At 57.2% G+C, this 22059-nt stretch overlaps 2 protein-coding genes across 9 annotated transcripts in view; both read right to left on the reverse strand.

Annotated features, from left to right (window-relative positions):
* GATAD2B (GATA zinc finger domain containing 2B) overlaps nucleotides 1-1598 on the reverse strand; it is a 79918-nt gene extending 78320 nt beyond the window's left edge. For both annotated transcript variants that reach the window (XM_070397226.1, XM_070397227.1), the window contains exon 1: nucleotides 1373-1598. The gene's annotated coding sequence lies outside the window, so the exon portion shown is untranslated. The remainder of the gene's footprint in view (nucleotides 1-1372) is intronic.
* Nucleotides 1599-6386: 4788 nt separating this feature from the next.
* DENND4B (DENN domain containing 4B) lies at nucleotides 6387-21773 on the reverse strand. 7 transcript variants are annotated; one of them, XM_070397541.1, is made up of 28 exons: nucleotides 20118-20623; nucleotides 18814-19153; nucleotides 17922-18174; nucleotides 17601-17670; nucleotides 17237-17406; nucleotides 16920-17164; nucleotides 16349-16415; nucleotides 16196-16254; nucleotides 15873-16017; nucleotides 15445-15620; nucleotides 15220-15320; nucleotides 14637-14852; nucleotides 13777-13922; nucleotides 13280-13419; nucleotides 13064-13190; nucleotides 12464-12670; nucleotides 11995-12123; nucleotides 10789-10999; nucleotides 10390-10557; nucleotides 9749-10140; nucleotides 9465-9587; nucleotides 9111-9280; nucleotides 8884-9025; nucleotides 8457-8693; nucleotides 7851-7968; nucleotides 7594-7759; nucleotides 7440-7504; nucleotides 6387-7339 (listed from the first exon to the last, which is right to left on the reverse strand). In XM_070397541.1, exons 1-28 carry the CDS (start codon nucleotides 20125-20127, stop codon nucleotides 7194-7196), a joined length of 4539 nt encoding a protein of 1512 aa, XP_070253642.1. In that variant the 5' UTR covers nucleotides 20128-20623; the 3' UTR covers nucleotides 6387-7193. The 7 variants fall into 7 exon arrangements, with proteins under 7 accessions (XP_070253642.1, XP_070253639.1, XP_070253638.1 ...); XM_070397538.1 differs by lacking the exon at nucleotides 20118-20623 and adding an exon at nucleotides 21739-21773 and having other exon boundaries at nucleotides 10390-10999; XM_070397537.1 differs by lacking the exon at nucleotides 20118-20623 and adding an exon at nucleotides 21201-21544 and having other exon boundaries at nucleotides 10390-10999.
* Between the last annotated feature and the right edge of the window lie 286 nt (nucleotides 21774-22059).

Consider the following 22059-nt stretch of genomic DNA (forward strand, 5'->3'; position numbering starts at 1 on the left):
GAAAACAATCAGAAGTTCATCTGCACTGAAAGGGGCATTGGAGGGCTGGAGGAACATTTCTTTTCATTTTGTAAAAATAAATGTTTAGAGAGAAACGTGTTTCAAAAAGTCAAAAACATCAGCTCTTCTCCAACACAGATCGGTTGAACCTGCTTTTATCCCAGCTGCTGCAAGTCCAAATCTCTGTTGCAGGCTGCTCTTTTGCTTTGCTAAAATTATCTCCCAGCTCTGTTTTCACACAAAAGGCCTTCAAATAATTATTGATCAGAAAGGAGAAAACTGTTGTTGGGAGGCTACCTGACTCTCCAGATGACAGAAGCAGAGAAGGTTGATAGGTAGCCACCCACCCACCACAACGCCTCCCTCTCCAACTCAGGGCCAGGCCCGCGGGCTAACAGCTCGTGTCCGGAGGGAAGTGGATGCTGGGAAAGAGTGCCGAGAAGCTACCCTACCTTCGTGAGGGGAGAGCGGTCCCGGGCCGGCGGGTGGCCCCCAAACCTCGGCACCCACTCACGGGAGTGGCCAGCTCCTCAGTGTAACCGGGAGCAGGGAGGCAGAAAGTCCTCTCAGTCCCGGACGGTTAGGGAAGGGTGAGTTCTGACTCCAGAGACCCCCAAGCAATGGGACTGGGATACAGGTCCCGTGTGTCCCAGAAGCCCAGCTGAGGAAAGGGGTGGTTGAGTCGCTACAGAAGGTAAGAGTCCACACAGACTGAGACAATCCCCTTTTCCTAAGGGAGAGCGAGGGGGCCGTGGCCGCCGCCGACGAAATAAAGGGGTCGGGTTCTGCGCTCCTGATGCCTTTACCTAAATAAAGATAATTACCTCGTGCTTCCTTTACCCTTCAGAATCCCCCATTTGTCCCAACCGCCGCCAAACACCAGACTGAAAGCAGGGAGCGGCCCCCGCACCCTGAGGGCACCACTGGGGGTGGAAAGTTAAAGGGGGGGGAGCGCGTAGAGAGGAAAGAAGGGGAGCATGGCGGGCATGAGGCAGTGACTGAAAGCGGGGATGGCGGGGGAAACGGGGCGCGAGGGAGGGGAGAAAGAGTAAAAGGAGAAGGAATGAAGGGAGCTGAGGGCGCGCGAGGCCGAAGTGAAAGACCGGGGCGCGCGCACGGAGCGGGGGGAGGGGATGAGGTGAAGGGGGAGCGCGATGCGGGGGCGCGCGGTGCCGGGGTGGGGGGAGGGGGACGCCAGGCGGGGGCGCGCGGGCGGGCGTCGGCTCGCGGGCGCTTCCCCTCCCCCGCCCCTCCACCTTTCCCTTCCCCCACCTCCGCCGCCACCGCCTCCTCCCAGCCTCCCTCCCTTCCTCCCTCCTCACCGCCCCCGGGCGGGCGGGCGGCCAGGCTGGCCTAGGCCAGAGCTCCTCACCTGGCGGTGGCGGTGTAACTCCCAGCTAGCTCGCCTCTTCAGGCGGCGGCGGAGGCGTCGAAAAAGGAAGAGGCGACGGCACAGTGGGTTCCGTACCCTGCTGACGGGACGAAGGACGGAGGTGGGAGAGGGGGGCGGGCCGGACCGGGGCGGGCGGGCGGAGCAGACACTGCGGTACAGACGGGGGCAGCGGCGGCGGCGGCGGCTGCACCGGCGGCGGCGGCACCACACAAACAAGGACGCTGATTGGGCAGCTGCCAAGCGCCTCGGCTCCGCCTTCCCCACACGCCACGACGCCCATTGGGCAACCTAAGCCGGCCTCCCCGCCCTCTTCTTCTAGGCCATACCAATAAGAGAAGGGATGCCGGGACTACACCCCACCCTTGAAGAGTGAGTGGCTGGCGAAGTGATGATTGGCGTAGCGGAAACCCAATCCTAAACGGAGGAGGGGGATGGTCTAGCGGGGGCGCGTTAATGGGTACCTCGACCAGTCCCAGACACATCCGGGTCTTCAGCAGTCCATTAAGTGTCGGGGGTCAAAAAATCGCTTCAGGCTGCAACTTTACCTTGGAGACGTTTTGGTCCCCAGGCAGCCGCCGTACCCCAGTCTCCCAAAACCGGGATTCCCCTTTGGCTAGTTCTCATTCTTCCAATTCTAAAGATGGAAACTGGCGAACGGCGCTGGGCTCTGCGTTAGGTGGTGTTTCATGCCGAGAAAACCCATGAATTTCACGATAGAAGTAGCTTTAGGCGCTTGGGCCTTGCTGTCTATTTGGGGCGTGGCCTGTCTCCGTCTGCCAAAGGCCTTGAGCTTCCTAGTCTTCATCGTACCCCAGCATGGCCCTGTCGTGACCAAACCACGACAGCAGAAATAAAAGGCAGCCAGCCAGATTGCTGAGAAATTACGGTGTGCAAAGCCCTCCTAGCTCCTTCTCTCGGGATCTTGTCTGGTTGGGTTCACAGTGAAGGGAACGGCCTCCTTACCCCTAATCAACTCAAGGCCCAGCTCCTCTTGCTGTTCCCGGAAGCGGTTAGACCCACCTGAACTTTCTTAACATTTCTCGAGCACCTCGGTGAGAAGCAACAAGTATCAGAATGTGCTGAGGGAATTATAATAGCTAACTTTTTGGGAAAGAGACTGAGCTGTACATGCGTTGTCTTATTTATTCTTTTAAGAGCTTTACATGGGTTACCTTCTCGTAACTGTGGAGTAATTATTATCCTCATTTTATAGACGAGGAGAAAGGAGGTACAAAGTTAAAAATGCTAAGTGGCAGAGCTGAAATTTGAATACAGATAGATCAAAAAACAGGCCCAGAAAGGTTAGCTTGCAAAGGCCAGACAGCTAATTAGTGACTATGCAGTGCTTTGAGCCCAGAAACAACTGATTCCAGAAGCACTAGAACATGTTCTTCAAATTACTTAAAAGTCATGCTCTGCACTGGAAATTAAACTAATGAAGGACATGGCCACACACGAATGAAGAACCCTGAACACACACACACACGCACATGCAGAGGCATGCTCCAATTCCTATTTTAAGTGGGTAAGAAACCTTGTTTCATCCTAGTATAGTGTCCAGGTAAGAAACATGGTCTCTGGAGTCAAACTACTTGAGTTTGGATCTTTGCTGTACCTCTTACCAGTTGTGTGATTTGGGAGCAAGTTAATTTATATTCTCTATTAGTGGCCCGGTGCATGAAATTCGTGCACATTAAAAGGGAATTAATTAGAAGAAATATTTTAATATTGCTATTTGTCCTTTCTCTATAATAGAAGTGTCAGAGATGGAAGAAAATTAGTAAAATGTATATGAAAATCTCCCGCCTTTCAGAGTCTGGGGTGCGCTGCGGAACCCAGAGTCAAGTCCCCGCCCACCCGCATGCGCCTCGAAATCGCACGAGACCCAGACCCAGCTGGCCCCACCTCCGTCAAGCCCTGCAGGGCAGGGGGGTGCGCAACCTCAGGTCCCCCAGCTCCAGCGTGAGGGCATGACAATCATTTGCATATTAGCTCTTTATTATATAGGATGCTTTAGTTTCCCTGTCTGTAAAAATGGGAATGACTGATAAGAGTACCGAGCTCATAGGGTAATTGTGAGGATTATAAAATAGTCCATTTAAAATGCTCAGGACAGCCTGACCAGTGTAGCTCTGTAGTTGAGTATTGACCTATGAACCAGGAGGTCAGGGTTCAATTCCCAGTATGGGGTGTGTAGGAGGCAGCCAATCAATGATTCTCATCACTGATGTTTCTGTCTCTCCTTCTCTCTCTGAAATCAAAAATATACTATAAAATGCTCAGGACAGTGCTAAGGATACAGTAAGTACTCAATAAACATAAATAGTAACTTATGGGTTTCCTCACTTTTCCAAGAATTTCACCCTCTTAGTTCAAAATTCAGCTTCTGTTGGTATTCTATTGGTAGTAGTCTTGTACTGAACTGAAAATTATTTCTCTACGGACCCCCTAATTTTAATGCTTTCACTGTTATTAGTACACATGATAGAGGACCTATTATGTCATCAGGCACTCTTTTATGTGCTGGGGCTATAACAGTAAATGAGATAGTCACTGCCCTCATGGAAGGTATAGTCAGTCCTCTTCCCTAACCTGCTTAAACCATGATCAGTCCAATGCATGCTCTGTATCTGAAGGGCCATTCTTCAAGGGCTGTGAGGAGACAAAAGAAATATGTTGGCCAGAACCGGTTTGGCTCAATGGATAGAGCGTCGGCCTGGGGACTCAAGGGTACCGGGTTCAGTTCCGGTCAAGGGCATGTACCTTGGTTGCGGGCACATCCCCAGTGGGGGGCGTGCAGGAGGCAGCTGATCGATGTTTCTCTCTCATCGATGTTTCTGGCTCTCTATCTCTCTCCCTTCCTCTCTGTAAAAAAATCAATAAAAAATATTTTAAAAAAAGAAAGAAATATGTTGGTGGATACCAGCCCAAAGAAGATACTAGTGAGTCCTGAGAAAATGCCTTCTAACAAAATTAAAAATCAGGCCATGGAGGGGGACTTTCAATCTGGAATAATCAAGTTCCAAGGAAGACAAGTAAGTGAGGCTACTGTTGTAATGGACATGACCTTTGCCCTATGCAGTCTCTGTTCATTTTCTTTTTGAAGCTAACATTTATTAATTTCATATGGATTTACATAATTAATCTTTAAACAACATCCCCAATTTGCAGATGAGGAAAAACTGAGGCATAGCAGTTAAGTAACTTGTCAGATGTAATAAAATTAGTAAGTGGCAGAAACAAGATTCAACTACAGTTTTTCATACTCGAGCCTATAAACTTCAAAGTCTGGGAAGATAACCCTAGCCGGTTTTGTTTGGCTGTGGATAGATAGAATGTGGCCTGCGGACCAAAGGGTCTGGGGTTCGATTCTGGTCAAGGGCATGTCCCTTGGTAGCAGGCTTCTCCCTGGCCTGGGGCCCCGGTTGGGGCTCATGCAGAAGGCAACCAATGGATGTGTTTCTCTCACATCGATGTTTCTATCTTTCCCTCTGTCTCCTACTTTCCCTAAAAGTCAATGGGAAAATTATCCTCGGGTGAGGATTAACAACAACCACAAAAATAGTCTGGGAAGAGAAATTGGGCCAGGTTATATGTGCATATCCTTTCCCTCATACAGTTCCCTAACCCACAGGACAGAGAAGATATCAGATGCCATGATGATTGCTTTATTACTGGAATTCTCAGATATTCTTGTGGGTTGAAGAATTCTATGGTTCTGAACATCTGACTCTAGACCTCTAAAAGGAAGCCCCAAAATGAGAAACAGAAGCTGGAGGCAGGGTTGATTAGCATTGTTGTTTGTGAACCAAGAGGCCCTCTAGACCAGTAAGATTATACGGTCTATTAAAGTAGGGACTGAGCCCTAAAAATCTCTCCAATGTCAGTTGGTTTAGCATATTACTAGGCACATTACACTCAACAGAAACTTATGGTTTCAGGAAGGCAGTGGCTCCATTGCAGAGGGTCCCTGAGGATGATACAGAGAGAGGTTGATTTTGGAGAATGAGGTTTGATCGGAACCTGGGGTGACATGAGGGTTCCCTCTGAAGAAGGCATCGCCTAGTCCCTGGCAAAACAGATGGCATGTCCTAAGCCCCTGCTTTCCTCCTGTGCAGTTTCCTTGCCAAGCTCAAGACAGGGTGGTGAAGGGTCCTCTGGCTTGAAGGTCCCAGAATTCAGAAATAGTACTTTTCATCCACTGATCTCACCCCAAGGAATGTGCACGAAAGGCTCATGTAAGTTATTTCCTCCACTGACACTCGCACCCGCCTTCCCTAAGGCATTTCTGTTTTGTTGGCTAATTCCCTTTGGTAATTTGTTTTGCATCTCTGTTTGGAGTTGCTTCTGTATCTATTTCATTACACAGGAAAGAAAGGGAGAACTCCAAGTAGGCCAGAGGGATTAGAAAAACGAAGCCTGTCTCTCTGATGCCCACATGCAGCGAGCCCCTTAATCCTGGTCCCCATCTTCCTGGCACTGTCCCCAGACCGAGACCCTGGTTGGAAAAGCACTTCCTCCAGCTGGAGCAACCAAGGAGGCCTAGGATAACCGCCAGGGCTCCCAAGATGCACCAGGGCCACCAACACCAGCTATTGGGGAGAGCGCTGTCATCCCCGTGGAGGTGCTGGAGAAGTTGGAAGGGGATAAGCTGGGGGCGAAGAAAGAAGGCAGAGATGAGCTCAGGGCCCCCAGAGAATGGAGTCTTTGTGTGGGCAGACAGATGAGGGACAAGGGGGTGATTGTGCGGGAGGGCCGGAAGTGCCGCACAAACTGGCATCACCACAGCCAGCACCGGATTCACCCCTCTCCTGCTCTGAGAACTCCCGGTGCCTCAAGGGACCGATAGCGACCTGGTCGGGGAAAGCCATGTGTACCTGAAGGCCGCAAGAGATGGAAAGGCGGAAGGGAGCATGTACAGCCAGGGGAAAAGGAGAGGTATCCCCCACCATTATCCCAGACCCAGAAAACAGGAGGCAGAAGGAAAAAGGAAAAAAAAAAAACAGAAGCAGCTTTTACTATATTTACATCCAACAAAACTTCGCAAGGAACAATCCTTATTGCACAGTCAGGGCCCTGGGTGGGTGATGCATTCCCCGGGTGGAGAGGACAAGAAGGATTAGGACTTAGAGGGGGCACCAGTACTTCCTAAGGAGACCTTGGGACTCCTCCAGTTCCCACCTCTTGAAATTTAAGGTGCTACAAAGCACTGTACCGTGAGACCCCATTCCCATAGGACTTCTCTTTTTCACCATCCATAATAACTTCATACGCAAGGGGGCTGTGGCTCCAGAATAAATAACTTAAGATAAAATACAAATTCTAAGGTAGAAAGGCATGGAGAGCCTTGGACTCCTTCAGCAATTCTAGCGAAGAGGGGCCATCCTTGATGGGGAATGATGGTCCTCCCTCCCATTCAAGGCAAAGGCTCGGTGGCTCGGTATCTTTCCAGTTGTTTTTTAAAACAAAAACTTATAAAATGACCGGGGTAGTGCAGACCTGTGGGTAACCGGAGGGGACTTCTTAGTTTAGGATGGGGAGAAACAGAGCCGTGCCGAATGTCCCCGGGCCTCCTCCAATGTCAGCATGAGCACGTTGGGCAGGTTGGAGACAGCGAACTGTGACTTTTGGTAATACCGGGTCCCCCTTCCTGCTGTCCCCACTTGGAGCCTATGGCTGGGGCATGTCTCCTGGCTCGTTTCCCAACTCCTCTATGAAAGGAACAGGGAAGCAGATTATCGCTAGAATCCTTTCTCCTTCACCTCCCCACTCCAGGCTGGAGGGGGAAGCTTCAGGGTCCCTAGCATTCCAGAAATGCTCCAAAACATTTTCGGCAATCAATGGCCTTCGGGGTGGGCATCTGTGCCCGCCGCTGCCTCAGCTCTTCCTTGCCCATGCTGCTGGCCAGCTTGTTAAAGGCAGACTTGTACCTCTTGTCGAAGTGCACTAGGGAAGAGGTGGAAGGCAGGTCAATACATAAGGATTCCAACTTCCCACACCGGGCCCCAGATCCCTAAACTCTTCAGCCCCCTGCCTGCACCCTCACCTGTTTTCATGTGGTCCTTGCCCAAAGCAGCTATCGTCAGGAAATAGATCTCACGGTAGATGCCCCTGAAGTGGAGGCAGAAGGGCATGAGTGAGAGAAAGGGGATACAGAGTCTGGTACAGGCCAGCAAACTTCCAGATGGGAGCCCCCATACCTCTGTAGGTGCAGGCCTGTGGGAGGGGGCCCTAAAATTTCTAGCAGGAGCCCTATAGCCTTGTGCACCTCGTCGAGCCCAACATAACGCAGCACCGACTCCAGCAAATGCAGGCTCAGGGATGCAGGTACGGGGCCTGGCCATGCCACCCGCTGGGGGATCTGGCCTGGGTGAAAGAAAGGAAGGTAAGCAGGATCGTTGAGTCCTCTGGGTGTGGGGCCCACCCCTTCCCACCCTAGGCCAAATACCAGACTCACTGTGGACCCTCCAGAGCACATAGAGAGGAGGGCAGCTATTGGGGTCAGGGGTCAGAACATCCCACAGCAGCCGCACCTGCACAGAGGCTGGGTCAGGCACTAGACAAGGAGATGGGGCCTGCAGGAGGCCAAGAAGAAGGAGACAGTGAGGCTCATGGGGGATAGGACATGGGCAGACAATGTTCCAAGACACACAGGGACATCACAGGACATAGCCAAAGGGGAGAGGGAAAGGAACTCTCACCCCCAGGAGAACACAGGCTCTCTGAGAGCAAGGACTGTGTTCTGTAATCTGCTGTATCCCTGTGCCTAAACACTGTGCCTGCGCTCAATAACTATTGGTAAAAGGAGGAGACAAACATTAATGAATCAGTCTGGGCATTACACAAGGTGTCTAACAACAGCCCTGTCGGGGGAACACTCATGCCATTTTATAGATGAGAAAACCCAGGCTCAGTAGTGAAGTGAAAGGGTGGGAAGGAAGACCAAGTACACCCGACTCCAAAGCATGTGCTCTTTCTACAGTACCAAGGACACCGAGGACTGAGACAGAGCCGAGAGCTGAGGCAGACACTCGGGAACAGGGAACCACCGGAGGGCACTGACCTGAGGGGCTGGGGGTCCATTGCAGGAGGCGAGCACCAGGCATGGCAAAATACTGGGCAGGCGCAGCCTCTGGAAATACCACAGGAGGTTCCAGAAGATGATGGGGTGGGCAGCAGGCAGCTCAGGCAACGCCAGCACTTCACTGCCCTCGTTCTCTACCAGCGACTCCAGCTCCTTACGCAGCACCAGGGGGCTCAGGTATGCCCATGCCCCACCCTCGACTCGCTGGGAGGCACCCTGTTGGGCACAAATGGGGAGGGCAGGGGAGGGCATGTGCCATGCCCCATCCTCAGAGCCATGCTTCCACGTGTCCAACAGCTTCTGGGATGCCCCTTGGCCTCAATGCCCATCTCTGGACAGGATCACCCGGGGCCCCCCACAGGGCAACACGCACCCATTCCTCAAGCCCCTTTGGCCCAGCCCTTACCCCCATGTGCCCGTTGCAGAGCTGGGGCTCATCCAGGGCAAGGCAGAGCCTGCGGTCACTGAGCACAGGGCCTGGGCCCCCTGGGACAGGAGCATCTTTGCTGCCGCTGGCACCAGCAGGGGCAGGCTTGGGGCTGGGGGCACTGCAGGGGGACAGCAGGAGGGTTCAGCACCTGGGCCTCCACCTCCTCCCTCTCCCACCCCAAGCATCCGCCCCACTTTGGGCACCTGGGTCGGGAATCAACAGTCTGGACACTGAGCAGGGGCACGAAGGGGCAAGCGCAGAAGGGGCAGGTGGTGTTGAGGTTGGAGTCATCAGGTGCCCAGCCAGCCATAATCTCCTCATCGTATACCAGCGAGTCACAGGCACGGCACAGGGAGCAGCTGGACAGCAGAATCTGCAGGCAAGAAGACCCCAGGAAGCAAGCCCTGCTTGGCCTCGGGCTCCTTCCCCAGCCCCTCCCACCTCCGCATCCCAGCCCAGCCTCCTGCCTCCTCCGCCCAGCCCCTGCCTTGACAGAGGGTGTGGGTGTGTGTGTGTGTGTGTGTGTTCAGCACACCCGTGTGGGAGGTTATCCTCACTTCCAGGGAAGGTGGCTGGGAGGTCCCGGGGGTTTCGGTGAGGCGCTCTGAGGAACGGCGAAGGCTCAGGCTGCTGACAGAAGATTCTGAGAGGTCCCACTCACTGCCCAGAGAGGCTGAGCTCTACCACACGAGAAAGCATGGTCAGCCAGCCTGTGCCCCTCTTCGCTCAGGACGCTGACTCCCACCCCCCCTCAGGGCCCTCTCGGGCTCTGTCCCGTTAGCAGCCCCTCCCCAGCAGCCTCTGGGTGCTTAAGTGTCTAGACCTTCCCCTTGCTGGCTACCTCGGAGGCAGTGGATCCAGGGCGCTCCCGGGGGTGCAGAAGGCCATCCATGGGGCTGCGGTGGGCTGGGGGAGGCAGGTCGGGGGGCAGCTCAGGTGGGGGAATGCGTGAGACAGAGGAGCGGCGGCGGGAAGGAGTGAGCAGCTGCTGGAGGCGGGCACCCAGCCCTCGCCGGGGGGTGCTGCTCTCATCCTGATGCCCACTAGCCTTGGGCACACGCTCGCTTAGCCCTTCCACGACCTCAGTGGACTGGGTACTCCGGGCAGAGCCCGAGTCCCCTGGGCTGCCTCCAGCTGCCAGCTCCTCCCCAGGCAGGCTCAGGTCTGAGAGGCTTCCATCGTGCCAGGGCACAGGTGATGCCCGGGACTCCAGTACCCCCAAGGCCTCCATCACTGCAGGGCAGAGAAGAGTCAGGGAAGACACAGCCCAAGCCCCGCCTCCAGAGACTGAGTAAACACAGTTTCTGGCTGCACAAACTCTGGCACCACCACCCCTATCGTGACGGCATTCTGGGCAGGATTCCCTGAGTCTGCAGTCCCCACCACGGAGGGCCACCCCTCCATCCTGGCCCTCGTCTTCCTCTCTCACTGGCAAGTGGTTAGCAAAGCTGACTGGGGTGTTCGTCAGTCCAGGGCACTCACTGTGGGCCACGCCAGCCTCCACTGTGGGTTGTGCCTCTCGGGCACTGCCCAGGCTGCCACTCTTCAGCAGGCGCCCCTTGGGTGAGGCCAGGTCCCGCAGGCTGCGCCCAGCCCAAGTAGTCTGGCGCTGAAGGGGGCGGGTAGGGGAGGGGCGCTCCAGGCAGGGCTCTGTGAGACACAGGGAGGGCTGAAAGGCAGCCAGGTTGACACCCAGCCCTCTATTCCAAAACAGAACTCCTTGCGTGGACCTGGGTTCGTAAGGTTCTTTGCAGAACTTCATCTCTTTTGTTACCAGCCAAGCGTAGTTTATCCATCCCCAGAACACCCAGTGCCAAACAAGGGGCCAGTCCCAGCTCTCCCTGCCTGAGCCCCAAGCCCGTGTCTCCAACCCCTGCCTACCTGTCTGGGAGCTGCCTGCCTCTTGTGCTGCCGCCTTCTGCTGCTGCTGCTGCTGCTGCTGCTGCTGCTGCTGCTGCTGTTGCTGCTGCTGCTGCCACCGTTCCTTCAAGGGCTGGCGGAACTGAGCAGCCCCCAGGACAATGTTCCGAAGCTTGGCCCAGCGCAGGCGCCCACCAGGTGTACCAGATGGCCACTTACTCTCCAGCACAGCCTGCCAAGCACCGTGCCCATCAAGATGGCCTACTTTCACACTGATCCCAGCCTGACACCTACTGCCTGTCCTGGAGCCCAGGGAGCGCCTTCCCCTCCAGGCGTGCCGCCCGGGACTGTTCTGCCAATGGCTCAGCCAGGAGAGGCAGTTGGCAGCGGCCACCGCTGACAGGGGGGTCGTAAAGGAAGCATATAGCAGGGAGACAGTTTATTTCCAGACTCTGTTACTTCTAAACTATATGGCTTGGAAGAAATCATTTCACTCCTTGGTCATTAGTTTTCTCATCTAAAAAACAGGAGGCAGTTTAGTGTCATGGTCAAGGGCCTGAATTCAGGAGACACCAATATGCTTGTGTTCATATCCCACTTCCCTAACTTACTCACTGTGGGACCTTGGACAAGTTACTAACTCAGCAACCTCATTGCCTCGTCTGTAAGATGGAGATAATAATCCTTCCACCTCTTGGGACTATGGTGGAGATAAAATTATGTAAAGCAGCGGTTCTCAACCTGTGGGTCGCGACCCCTTTGGCGGTCGAACGACCCTTTCACAGGGGTCGCCTCAGACCACCCTGCATATCAGATATTTACATGACGATTCATAACAGTAGCAACATTACAGTTATGAAGTAGCAACGAAAATAATGTTATGGTTGGGTCCCAACATGAGGAACTGTATTTAAAGGGCCGGAAGGTTGAGAACCGCTGATGTAAATGTATCCCGGCACACCGGCTAACACTCAGCTTTTATTGGGAGGTAGCAGTACCTGCCTACCCTTGTCAGGGCTGTTGTGAATATCAAACAGCCAAGCATGCGAAAACCCAACGTAGGTGCTAAGACCCTACAGGAGCACATGGACAGCAAAGCTTACAGGACCTAGCTGGACTGTATGGGCCCAATCTCCAAGGAGAGGGGAGGGTAGCAGGTGCCAGGGAGCAGCTTCCTCCCCATGCACACACCTGGCCACTGTCCCACCGTAGCCCCAAACTTGGTACCTTGTTGTAGTAGCCATAAGTGATCGTGTTGGGCACAATGCCTGCCTGCCGCATCTCCAGCATGACCCGCACAGACAGCACAGGCTGCCCATAGTGTGAGCACAGCTGCATCAGCACCCGGTAACACACCTGGGCCAGGGGAGGTACAGGAAGAGGCGACTCACTCCCACCCCAAACCCTAAAGTCTCAGCAAGCACCTCTTCCAGCCTCTCCGGTTCTCACAGACTTCCCTGGCCCCTGGCAGCTCCTGGAGCTGCCTGAGAGCTGCCCACTGTTCCAGCTGACCCGCCACCCTCCCATCCCTGCTGCTGTTCCTGGTCATGCTCATTCATTCAGTGAATCTTACAAAGCACCTGGCAACTCCTCCAGGGCTTGTGCCAATGCCCCCCATCTGCCTTCCCAGGTCTCCAGTGAATCTCCTAGTACCCAGGACGGCACAGGCACGCCTGGACTGGGCATGGGCACCTACCTCATCAGGCAGCACCACCTTGTGGTGCTCCATCTGGCGCAGCACGTGGTAGGCCGTGTGCAGTGCCTGCACCCGGGAGGGCGCTGACTGCACGTAGGCAGGCAGACACAGGAACCAGAGCCCGTAGCAGTGCCCCAGCAGGCACCGGGCCCACAGCTCAGGCACCGCCGCAGACTTCTGCGCCATCCGCTGTGCGACCTTCATCTCCTAGATGGGGTAGGGGACAACGGCAGGGCAGGGCAGGTCTTAAAATGCTGTGGGAGAAGCAGCCCCCTCCCTGAGGAAGGGGCCGTGTTTGGAGGAGGCAGGGGGATTGCTGCACACACAGGCTTCAGCCCCCAGAGCCCTGGGCAGACAGGCCAAGCCCCTGAGGATGGGCAGATGCCCTGGAAGAGGCAACACACCCCTGGTACCCCGAGTGCTCAGAAGATGAAGACAATGATGATGACAACGGTAACACCACCAAATGTTTTCTGTGCCGGGCACACGTAACCCTCCTAACAACCTTACGGCATAGGTACTATTATGCGCATTTTACGGATGAAGAAGATGAAGCGACAGCCCTTGGGCCCTTGCCTCCGAGGGGCACCTGCTGGTTACCTGCTTGGTACGGCGAGGAGCAGGACTGCTCGGGGCACTACGGGCCGGGCCGGGCACAGGCAGAGCCCCCGTTTGCTCTTGGGGAGATTCAAACAGCTCAGGCCGTAGCTCTGGAAATCCATCGTAGCTGGAGGGGCAGAGAGGCAACATGGGGGCAGTCAGTACTCAGCTAGCCTGTGTGGCCTCGGAACCAGCGAGGGCGCCAGGGGCGCTCACCAGTACTGGGGAGTGGGTTCGCTGCCCTCGGGCACCGGGGGCTCCTCGGGAGGCGTGATGAAGACAGTGAGCTCACTTCCCGACAGCTCCTCCAGCTCCACCAAGGGCGTCGCCTCGGGCTTCTCCTGTTCTGGGTGGACCTGGGACAGGGCGGTAAGAGAGTGAGCATCAAGGGCGTGTGGAGCAGAGCCAGCGTGTCCGGAAGGGGGCAGGCGGCGTCTCCCAGGAAAGCACACCCCGGGGGAAGGAGCAAGTGCGCTGAGACTTCACCGAGGTCCTGAGATACAGCGCGGGGATGGCGTCAGGAATGGAAAGATGGGGTACATGTAAGCCAGCCATGTGTGGTGACACAGGCTCTGCACTGAGTAACTCCAGGGGCGCCATCACCGTCACAGACAAGATACAGAGCTGTGTTTATGGTGGTCCCGGGGTCACAGAGACAGCCAGGAGGAGAGCAGAGGGCAATGGGCACGAAGAGAAGGGACTGTGCTCAAAACCTTATCAACGCAAGAGTCAAAGAATTCGAGGGCAGCGTGCCGAGCAGAGCCAAAGGAGCATTCCTCGATGAACTGCGAGAACATCTGCGTGTGCAGCAGCTGCGAGTACAGCTTGTGGCTGGAGCGCTCCCGGGACTTGAGGAAACCTGAGGGCATGAGAACGGGGCGGGGGGGCGGGGGGGGGGGGAGTGGGGGAGATTACCAGGCTTCTTACCGCGGCCACACCCCTTGTGAACCCCTCTCCTGGTCCCCTGCCCGTCCAAGCTTCCATCTCTTTGGCCCCTCTGACACTACCCCACGCTCCAAGCAGACTGGTTCAGCTCCCCAGCACCATGGCCCCTTTTGTCTGTCTGTACTCCCTCCCTCTCTCTGGGGCTTCCCCAAAGCAGTGTCCCTGAAGAGAGACCTGCCCATGGGGGTGGCTCACCCCAAACCCAAGGCCCCAGAGGGCAGGGCCACAGCCTGTTCCGCTTTGTGCCCTTACTCCCTCCAAGCCCAAAAGAGTGTACAGCTCAAAGCTGGTGCCCATAAAGATGTCTGCTGAGCCCTGGCCGTTTTTGCTCAGTGGATAGAGTGTCGGCCTGCAGACTGAAGGGTCCCAGGTTCGATTCCGGCCAAGGGCATGTACCTTGGTTGCGGGCACATCCCCAGTAGGGGGTGTGCAAGAGGCAGCTGATCGATGTTTCTCTCTCATCGATGTTTCCAACTCTCTATCCCTCTCTCTTCCTCTCTGTAAAAAAATCAATAAAATATATTTAAAAAAAAAAAAAAAAGATGTCTGCTGAGTGAAGGAACAAGCCACTGAGTGGTCCCCAGTCCCCCAGCCACGCTGCCCGTGATGCCCTTCCCAAGCTCTTTACCCTGCAGGAAGAAGAGGTTGTCGACATCGCGAGCCCCCTCAGAGGGCGCCTTGGTGAGTGGACGCAGGAAGTCCCGGTAGCCCTTGAGCAGACAGGCCATGAAGCGGAGGAAGGCCCCCTGGACTTCGCGCTCCAGCCGGTCCCGGCGGCCACACACAGCCTCGTAGTCTGTCAGCAGGAACTCCAGGGACGCCTCCTCCTCGGGCCCAGTGTATGCTGGGGACCAGGGTGGCCGGAGACTGAGAGCCAGCCCCTGAAGGGCTAGCCCCAACCCTGCTCCGCACACAGGCCTCCACCGCGGCCTGGCCACCGCCAGCTGTTCAATGACTCTGCACCAATATTGACTGAAGAGTTGCCCCGAGGCAAGTTTCACGCCTCCCCAATGACCAGCTCGTCCTTCTCAATACATTCAGGCGCACTAATATTATATATTCCTCCCTCCTGCTTAAATTTCCCTCACTTCCACCAAATGAAATCCTAGCTCCTCTAACCTCCCCAAGTAAGGTCTGGCTCTCCACAGGCCTCCCCAAACCGGGGGTTTAAGGTCAATGACAGTTTCCAGCCTCCCCCCCAGGCTTCTCACTCTGATCCAGCTGCTGATACAGGGTTGTCAGTGTAGCCAGCAGAACCTTGTAGGGTCTGCGGGGCAGGGTCCGAGGGGTGAGGGGCTTCTTTTCCTCCGTCCTATGAGAGAAGCAGAAGGAAGAAAAGGCCATGGGGCTCCTTGCCAGCCTCCCCCGTTTTTTGCCTCCATACACCTGCCCGCCTGCTCCTCCCCGCAGCCCCTGGACGAGACCGGCCATCTTACTGGAAGAGCGTGTTGGTGTCCAGATCAACACAGATGACATCAGAAGGTGGGTCGTGCAGATCGAAGTAGCTGGAGTGGATGCCCACAATGAAGGGCACGGGGGCGCTCAGCACGTCAGCCAGCGCCAGCGGGCACAGGGGAATGTAGGGGCACTGCCAGTGCAGCGGGAAGATCATCTGAAGCACCAGGGGGTGAGGAGCAGTGAGGGGGGGGGGCGGCGGGGGGGGGGGCAGGAGGGTCATTGGCTTTTGGGTGGGGCCTGTTGAGAGAAACTGTTGAAGGTGGGCTCTGAAGAAGAGCCCCTGATGGAAGCTGTATGCCCCTGCAGACTGTGCCAAAGGAGAAGACTGAGGAACCCTCCCCAGGGGAGAGTCCGGGACGGGGTGGGGTCACCTGAAGGAACACCCTGGGGAAGGGGGGGTACTCACAGAGACGAGGGCCTCACAGACGCTGGTGAGCAGGTCCGGCCGCAGCGAGTGGACTAGGAGTTTGTGCTCTGTGAGCACAGCCAGCAGCAACGTGATGGCCAGCTCAGGGCCCAGGTTCTGCAGCAGCTGCAGGAAGCTGGCACCACTGTGGGTAACACCAAAGTGGGGGGCAAGTCACCAGGAGGCCCTGGAGACCCTTTCCTAGTCCCTGGGCACCGACACCGCCTGGGCCCAGCCTGCACAGACCTCAACAGCTGTGCCCACCTGCCTGGCACCTACCATGTCCTTGGTCCTCAACCCTCTCCCCCAACTTGGGCACATACCTGAGGGGCAGGGGTGAGGATACAGGCTGGCAGAGGAGCAGGTTGTCATAGGGAGACATCTGGGAGGCAGAAGAGCCAGGGGTCAGGGTAACGGAGGCTGGCCCCTGCCAACTGCCCTCCTCCCGCCCAGCCCCAGCCCGGCCTCAGCCTCACCTGCACCAGGATGCGGGGTCTCTGTGGGGAAGGGAAGGGGACGTTGTGAATGAAGTGGGAGATGTGCCTGGGGAAAGAGGTATGCGGGTCAGAGACGGATTCCCCAGTCTACCTCTATCCTACCATCACATTCACTCTCCTCAGCCACCTGGCCCCAGAACTTTATTCCTCCCTGACCTCGCCTTGAGCCTGCGTCAGCCATCGGAGCAGCCAGTATACAGGGTGTCCCCCCAAAACAGCTGATGGCTCCGTTTTGAAATTAAATGTATTTTAATGAACACTGCCTTTATAATGATTCAAAGTGTGTGTACACATGTTTGGGACACCCTATGTATAGAACCCATGCCAGCCCCTTAGCTAGCAAGTGTGGACTGGACTTCAGGCCTCTCTCCCCCTTAGCCAGCGGCACTTGGGCAATGTATACAACCACACACGACAGCCCTGTCCCCCACTTCTCTGCCCACCTGCCCCCCACACACACCCCCAGTCCGCTCCATCCTAATCTCTTCCATCTCTCCTGGCCTCCTGATCCCCTCAGACTCCTTCCCAGTGTCAGGGGAGCCATGCTCACGCTTCCAAGGGCAGGCGGTGGGGGCCTGAGACGGAGTAGCGGTAAAGGAAGGTAAGGAAGGCGCGGAAGGCGGAGAAGGCAGGCCAGCGGGACAGCACAGCGATGGCGCGCCGGCTGCGCACCGCTCGGCCCCCAAGCGCCCGGCCTCGTTCCACGGCGCTCAGCAGGCCTAGTGCCCGTGACTGCCGCTCCGACAGCCTGGTCCTCGGGAACGCCTCGTAGAACTGCAGGGCTGCACCGTACACCTGGCGGGGGCAGAGGGGCAGTCAGGTGGGCCCTGCACGGCCCTGACCCCCTCCCCCACTCCACACACCCACCTTATTACCAGCTGCACCCGTCAACACGAAGGTGGAGAAGACAGGCACCGGGTACTTGGTCTCGGCCGGCCAGCACTCGATGGTGGCCCCCATGGGTAGGCAGAAGACGGGCACTGACTCGGGCAGCGGAAATGTCTCATTGTCCTCCTCTGGGTAGCGGCCCAGCAGCTCTGCACCCAGGACAGAGGACACCCAAAAGGAGGGTATATCAGGCTCCAGGGAAAGGAACTGGGGGGATCCCAGCGAAGGGCCAAATGGCGAAGGGGAGGGAGTTCCAGGCACAATGAAAGTGACAGCCAAGAGGCGCCAGGGCAGAGGGACATGGAGGGCCAAGGGGTCAGAGAGGGACTAAAGGGCAACTCACCTGCCTCATACACAAGTGTGTTGGCCTTGGCCAGGCCCACCTTGTAGCACAGGTACACTGCTGGGCCCCACTGCCCGAGAAACAGCAAGAGACAAGCAGATACACAGGAACAAAGGTTTCTGGGGTCCACTTCCTCCACCACCCCCAAGTGGTCTTTCATCTTTAGAATTCCCACTAATCCTGGTCCCCCCAGACCAGAGTCCACCCTGGGCCCACGCCTGCCGTGAGAGGCCTTAGGCTGAGAACGCCCTTGGCGCCCAGTGTCCACACCCCCATGCTGAGGCGGGGCAGGTTTCGGCCCTGGGCCCGAGCCCCACTCACCATGCCGGGGTTGAGGTTGCGGGGCAGCCGGCAGTAAGTATGAGGAGTGCCCTCACCCTTGCTGGGCAGCACCAGGCAGAGGTCAGTGATGCCCAAGGCATGCAGCCCTGCCCCCTCTGCTGCCCGCCGGTAAGTGAGGTAGGTGCGGGGGTGCCCGGGGCCTGGAGGGGCCAGGTTGGCGGAGTGGCTGTAGGGTGTCGTGTCTAGTACTTGGAAACCAGGCTTGGGACGTTCCTTCCCCTCATACAACACCCTTGGCACAGAGAACAGAGAGAGATGTCGAGCGGGGGCAGAGGAGAAAGACCCCCGTCCTGCCAGATCCGCCTACGCAGGCCTGCCTATCTGCTGTGCACCCTCAGCCTCACGAACCGCGACCCCAGGGCTCACTTACTGCTGACTCTGCCCCCAAGAATCCCATGCCCCTCTTCTGCCCTTGTCTCTACTTCTCCATCAGCAACAACCCCTCAAGCTTTCCATGGCTCTCCTAGTCATTAATAAATGCTACGAAAAAAGGTACCAGTTACGGCCTCTGTGCTAAGTCCCTTCTGTGGGTGATCTCATTTACTCTTCCCCACCACCTTATGAGGAGGTACAATTTTCCCCCCTTTATCCACGAGGAAACAGGCCCAGAGGGGCTCAAACCCTGCCCAACATCACACAGCTGGCAAGTAGCAACATCACACAGCTGGCAAGTAGCAACATTAGGACAAGAACCCAAACCGGTGTGAGGATTAAGTGAATAAACACTCAGTCCCTTCTCCCCGGCCCCTGGCCAGCCCACTGTCTTCCCGTTCCCATCGCCTATCCCTCATCCCATACCCCTGCGTCTCCCTGCCCCACCCCACAGTCCCTCCCAGTCCCCCCTGGTGCCAGCACGGGGAGGGGCACACACCCGAGCTCCACGAGGGGCGGCTTGTCACGGCCCCTGCGGTAGCAGATGACAGGTTGAGTTCCACTCAGGAGCCCAGCACTGAGTTCCAAGGGGTGGCCCCCCACGGAGGCCTGGATGCAGGTATAGCCCTGGGGCACCTCCTCGCCCAGCGCCCTCGCGATGACTGCCACGTCGGTGATGGGCTCAGCTGGCCGGGGAGGGCGCAGGGGCCCACTGGGTTCAGGAACCCACGTCTCCTCGGGAATGGGTGCTCCGCTCCCCGCAAGCCCAGCTATCACGAAGTAATCCACCAGCCGGGGGGGCCGCTCCTCCGCCATGGCCCCCCCCTCACTCACTGCATCTGCAATGGTCAAGGAAGGCTGGTGTTGCCATGGCAACCAGGGTGCCCCTTCCCCCTTGCTTCTCTCCTCTTCCTAGTCCCTCCAAAGAAAGGCAGGATCAGTGGTCAGCCAATCCTGAACTCTCCCGCCTATGACATCACCAGGCCTTCAGAGCCCCGCCACAGCTTCTTAAAGAGACCAGGACCCTCTCTTATGGTCCTGCCCTCTCCCTAAAGGACCCAAACACTCCACCACACACCTGTATCCCTTTTAAAGACCCCTTCCCTCCTCACCCCCCACCCATACAGAGTTATAATAGGTCCATCTTTTCTGTAGTGGCCTGCAATGACATCATCAATTTTGGCCATGACATCATGCCAACCTTACAGGTTTTTTAAGGGTTTTTGAACTTCTTAACTCTAGTTATGGCATCCTAAGAACTACACGAGCCGGTTAATGTTCTTAAAGAACCCACCTCTAGATTTTGGGAGCACCCAAGTGTCCACAAAACCCACAAAACCCAAGCTCTAGTGTCCTTTCCCCAGACTCAAGTGTCCTTTTTCCTCACCTAATTCCACTAAACCAGCGGTTCTCAACCTGTGGGTCACGACCCCTTTGGCGGTCGAACGACCCTTTCACAGGGGTCGCCTAAGACCATCCTGCATATCAGATATTTATATTACGATTCGTAACAGTAGCAACATTACAGTTATGAAGTAGCAACGGAAATAATTTTATGGTTGGGTCCCAACATGAGGAACTGTATTTAAAGGGCCAGAAGGTTGAGAACCACTGCAACTGATAAAAAAAAAAAACCAACAAAAACCAACAACCAAAACAACAGTGCCCGCCCACCTCCAGGGTCCTCGGGTTACCCCGTGAGGACAAAGGCGGCTGTGGGAATCAGTCCCGGCCACCCCCATGCCCTCCTCCAGGGAGCCCCACGATAGGCCCACAACAGGTCTTCAGTCACTGACTTCTCACCTGCCTCCATGGCCAACCCCGAGAGTGGGAGCCTAAGGGCCCTGGGGAGCCCCAGGTGCAGAAGCTAACAAAGAGCCTGATGGGTGGCTTGCAGCGGAGGACAGGAGGAATGGGGGTGCATCAGAGGGGAAGGGAGGTGACTTCCTGGAACAGTGGAGGGGAAGCTGTAGCTCAGCCCAGCTCAGCGGAAGTCAGCCTATGGGTGTGAGTTGGGGGGGCGGGTACCATTGAAGGCGCCAACGCAGCATCATGCCCAGTGTAACCTCAGACGAAAGGACCCCCAGCAAAGAAGAGGAGGCCCAGCATGGCCCCAGGATGTACAGTCCTACTTAACCTCAGAGAACATCAAGGACCAAGGGGATCTCACGAAGCCAGGTTGGCCTTCTCCTCAGTATGGCTTCTGGACACACACACACACACACACACACACACCTCCAGCTAAATTTAGCCTCCGTGTCTGGAAGGTGAAGCCAGGAGTCAGCGTCAGCCTCCTAATTTAGCTCTGGGGCACAACCGCATCCCTCACCCTCTGCAGGCGAAAGGGCGCCCTGTGCCCCAGGCAGCAGGCAGGAGCCCTTGGTGGGCCGAGCGGGTGGCCCCGACCCGCAGGACCTGCTCACTAGAGCCTCCGTCACCCAGCCAGGGAGACACCCTGCACAAGGCAGCCCTTGCTGCCTGGGGAAGGCGAGGGGCGCGGGCACCACTCGGGGTCCCCACGCCCACAAACCAGGCGATGGGGAGGTCGGGCCGGGGCGGCGGGCGGGCGCGTGGAGCAGGAGACTGACTGCGGAGGAAGGGCCGGAGCACCGGGGACGGGGGCAGGTGCGCCTGTCGCGGGGGACATGACAGCAGCAGCGCCGCGTGACCTGAGCCAGAGGGAGGGGTGCCCTGGCTGAGGACCCGCAGGAGCAAGGGGGTGCAGGGCACCGGGCGCAGCTAGCGAACTCCCCTCCACTTTCACTTCCCCAGGAGAGAGGAACCGGAACCAGATGTGCCACGCCAGAGAACAGCTGGGGGACCTCCTCCCGCCCGCACCCCCTCCCTTCCTTCCCCGCCCGCCACCCGGCCCGGTCCGGCCCCTACCTGCCTGCCCTGCGACTCCCTGGCCGGCCGGCCCGCTGCGGGCGGCAGGGAGAGTGGGCTGGCGGGCCGGCGGGCCGGCGGGCGGGCGGTGGACGGTGCGCTACCCGGCCCCGGACATGGCGCACCCGACTTGGGCGCCACTCCCGCCCGGGAGGCCAGGGAAGGAAGGAGAGGCAGCCGAGGGCGCCGGGGCGCTGGGCGCGGTGGAGGGAGATCCCGGCGGTGCCTACGTTCCCCGTGCGCTGCGCCACGCAGGGGACTGTGCTGCCCTGCAGCTCACTGGGGCGTGCGCTCCTCCGGGCTCCCGCTGGCTGGAGGCGGGGTGCTCCTCCGAGTGTCCCGCTTTCTCCGCTCCCCCTCACCCCCACGGGGACTGTGGGCGCAGCTGCTCCCCCCACGCCCTCCCGGGCCTGTGGCCGTGACCCTGGCGGCGCCTGCCCAGCGCCCGCCCAGCGCCCATCCAGCGCCCAGCCGCCTGCAGTGCGACCCCTGGCGGCTGGGAGGGCCCCTTGCACCCAAGCAGCTTCTCACCACTCACACGATGCTGCAGGACACGAACAGGGCGGCCGCTGAAGTCCAAGGCGATCCTAGTCACATATGCAATGCAGGCCTTGGGGAGGGCCCTGAAGGCCTAGGCAGCAACACCCAGGTGGCTCCCCCTACTTCCAGGTTTAGGGCACATTGTAGTCCCTTCCCGCCCAAGCCAGAGCTCTCAGTTCTCTTTTCTGAAAGTGACAAAAGCTTTGGAAAGAGGAAGAGGAAAGACCAGGAATGTAGGGTGTGAAAAGAGTAGCAGAGGTGTGGGTAACTGAGGAGGGACATGACCCTTCTGACTTTGCTGGGAGTGGAAGAGAAGAGG

Source organism: Myotis yumanensis, unplaced genomic scaffold (genome assembly GCF_028538775.1).
Source record: "Myotis yumanensis isolate MYYU_CA2020_CCGP unplaced genomic scaffold, mMyoYum1.0.hap1 SCAF_17, whole genome shotgun sequence".
In the NCBI taxonomy this organism is placed as follows: Eukaryota; Metazoa; Chordata; class Mammalia; order Chiroptera; family Vespertilionidae; genus Myotis; species Myotis yumanensis.

Bases quoted from the DNA above. Each gene is read 5' to 3' on its own strand.
- DENND4B (XM_070397536.1), bottom strand. The intron at 13,420-13,776 runs GTTTTGAGCACA...GCCCTGTCCCAG, and splicing joins TTGACTCTTGCGTTGATAAG to GTCCACCCAGAACAGGAGAA. The intron at 7,969-8,456 runs GTCAGTGCCCTC...GGCCTCCTGCAG, and splicing joins ATGGACCCCCAGCCCCTCAG to GCCCCATCTCCTTGTCTAGT.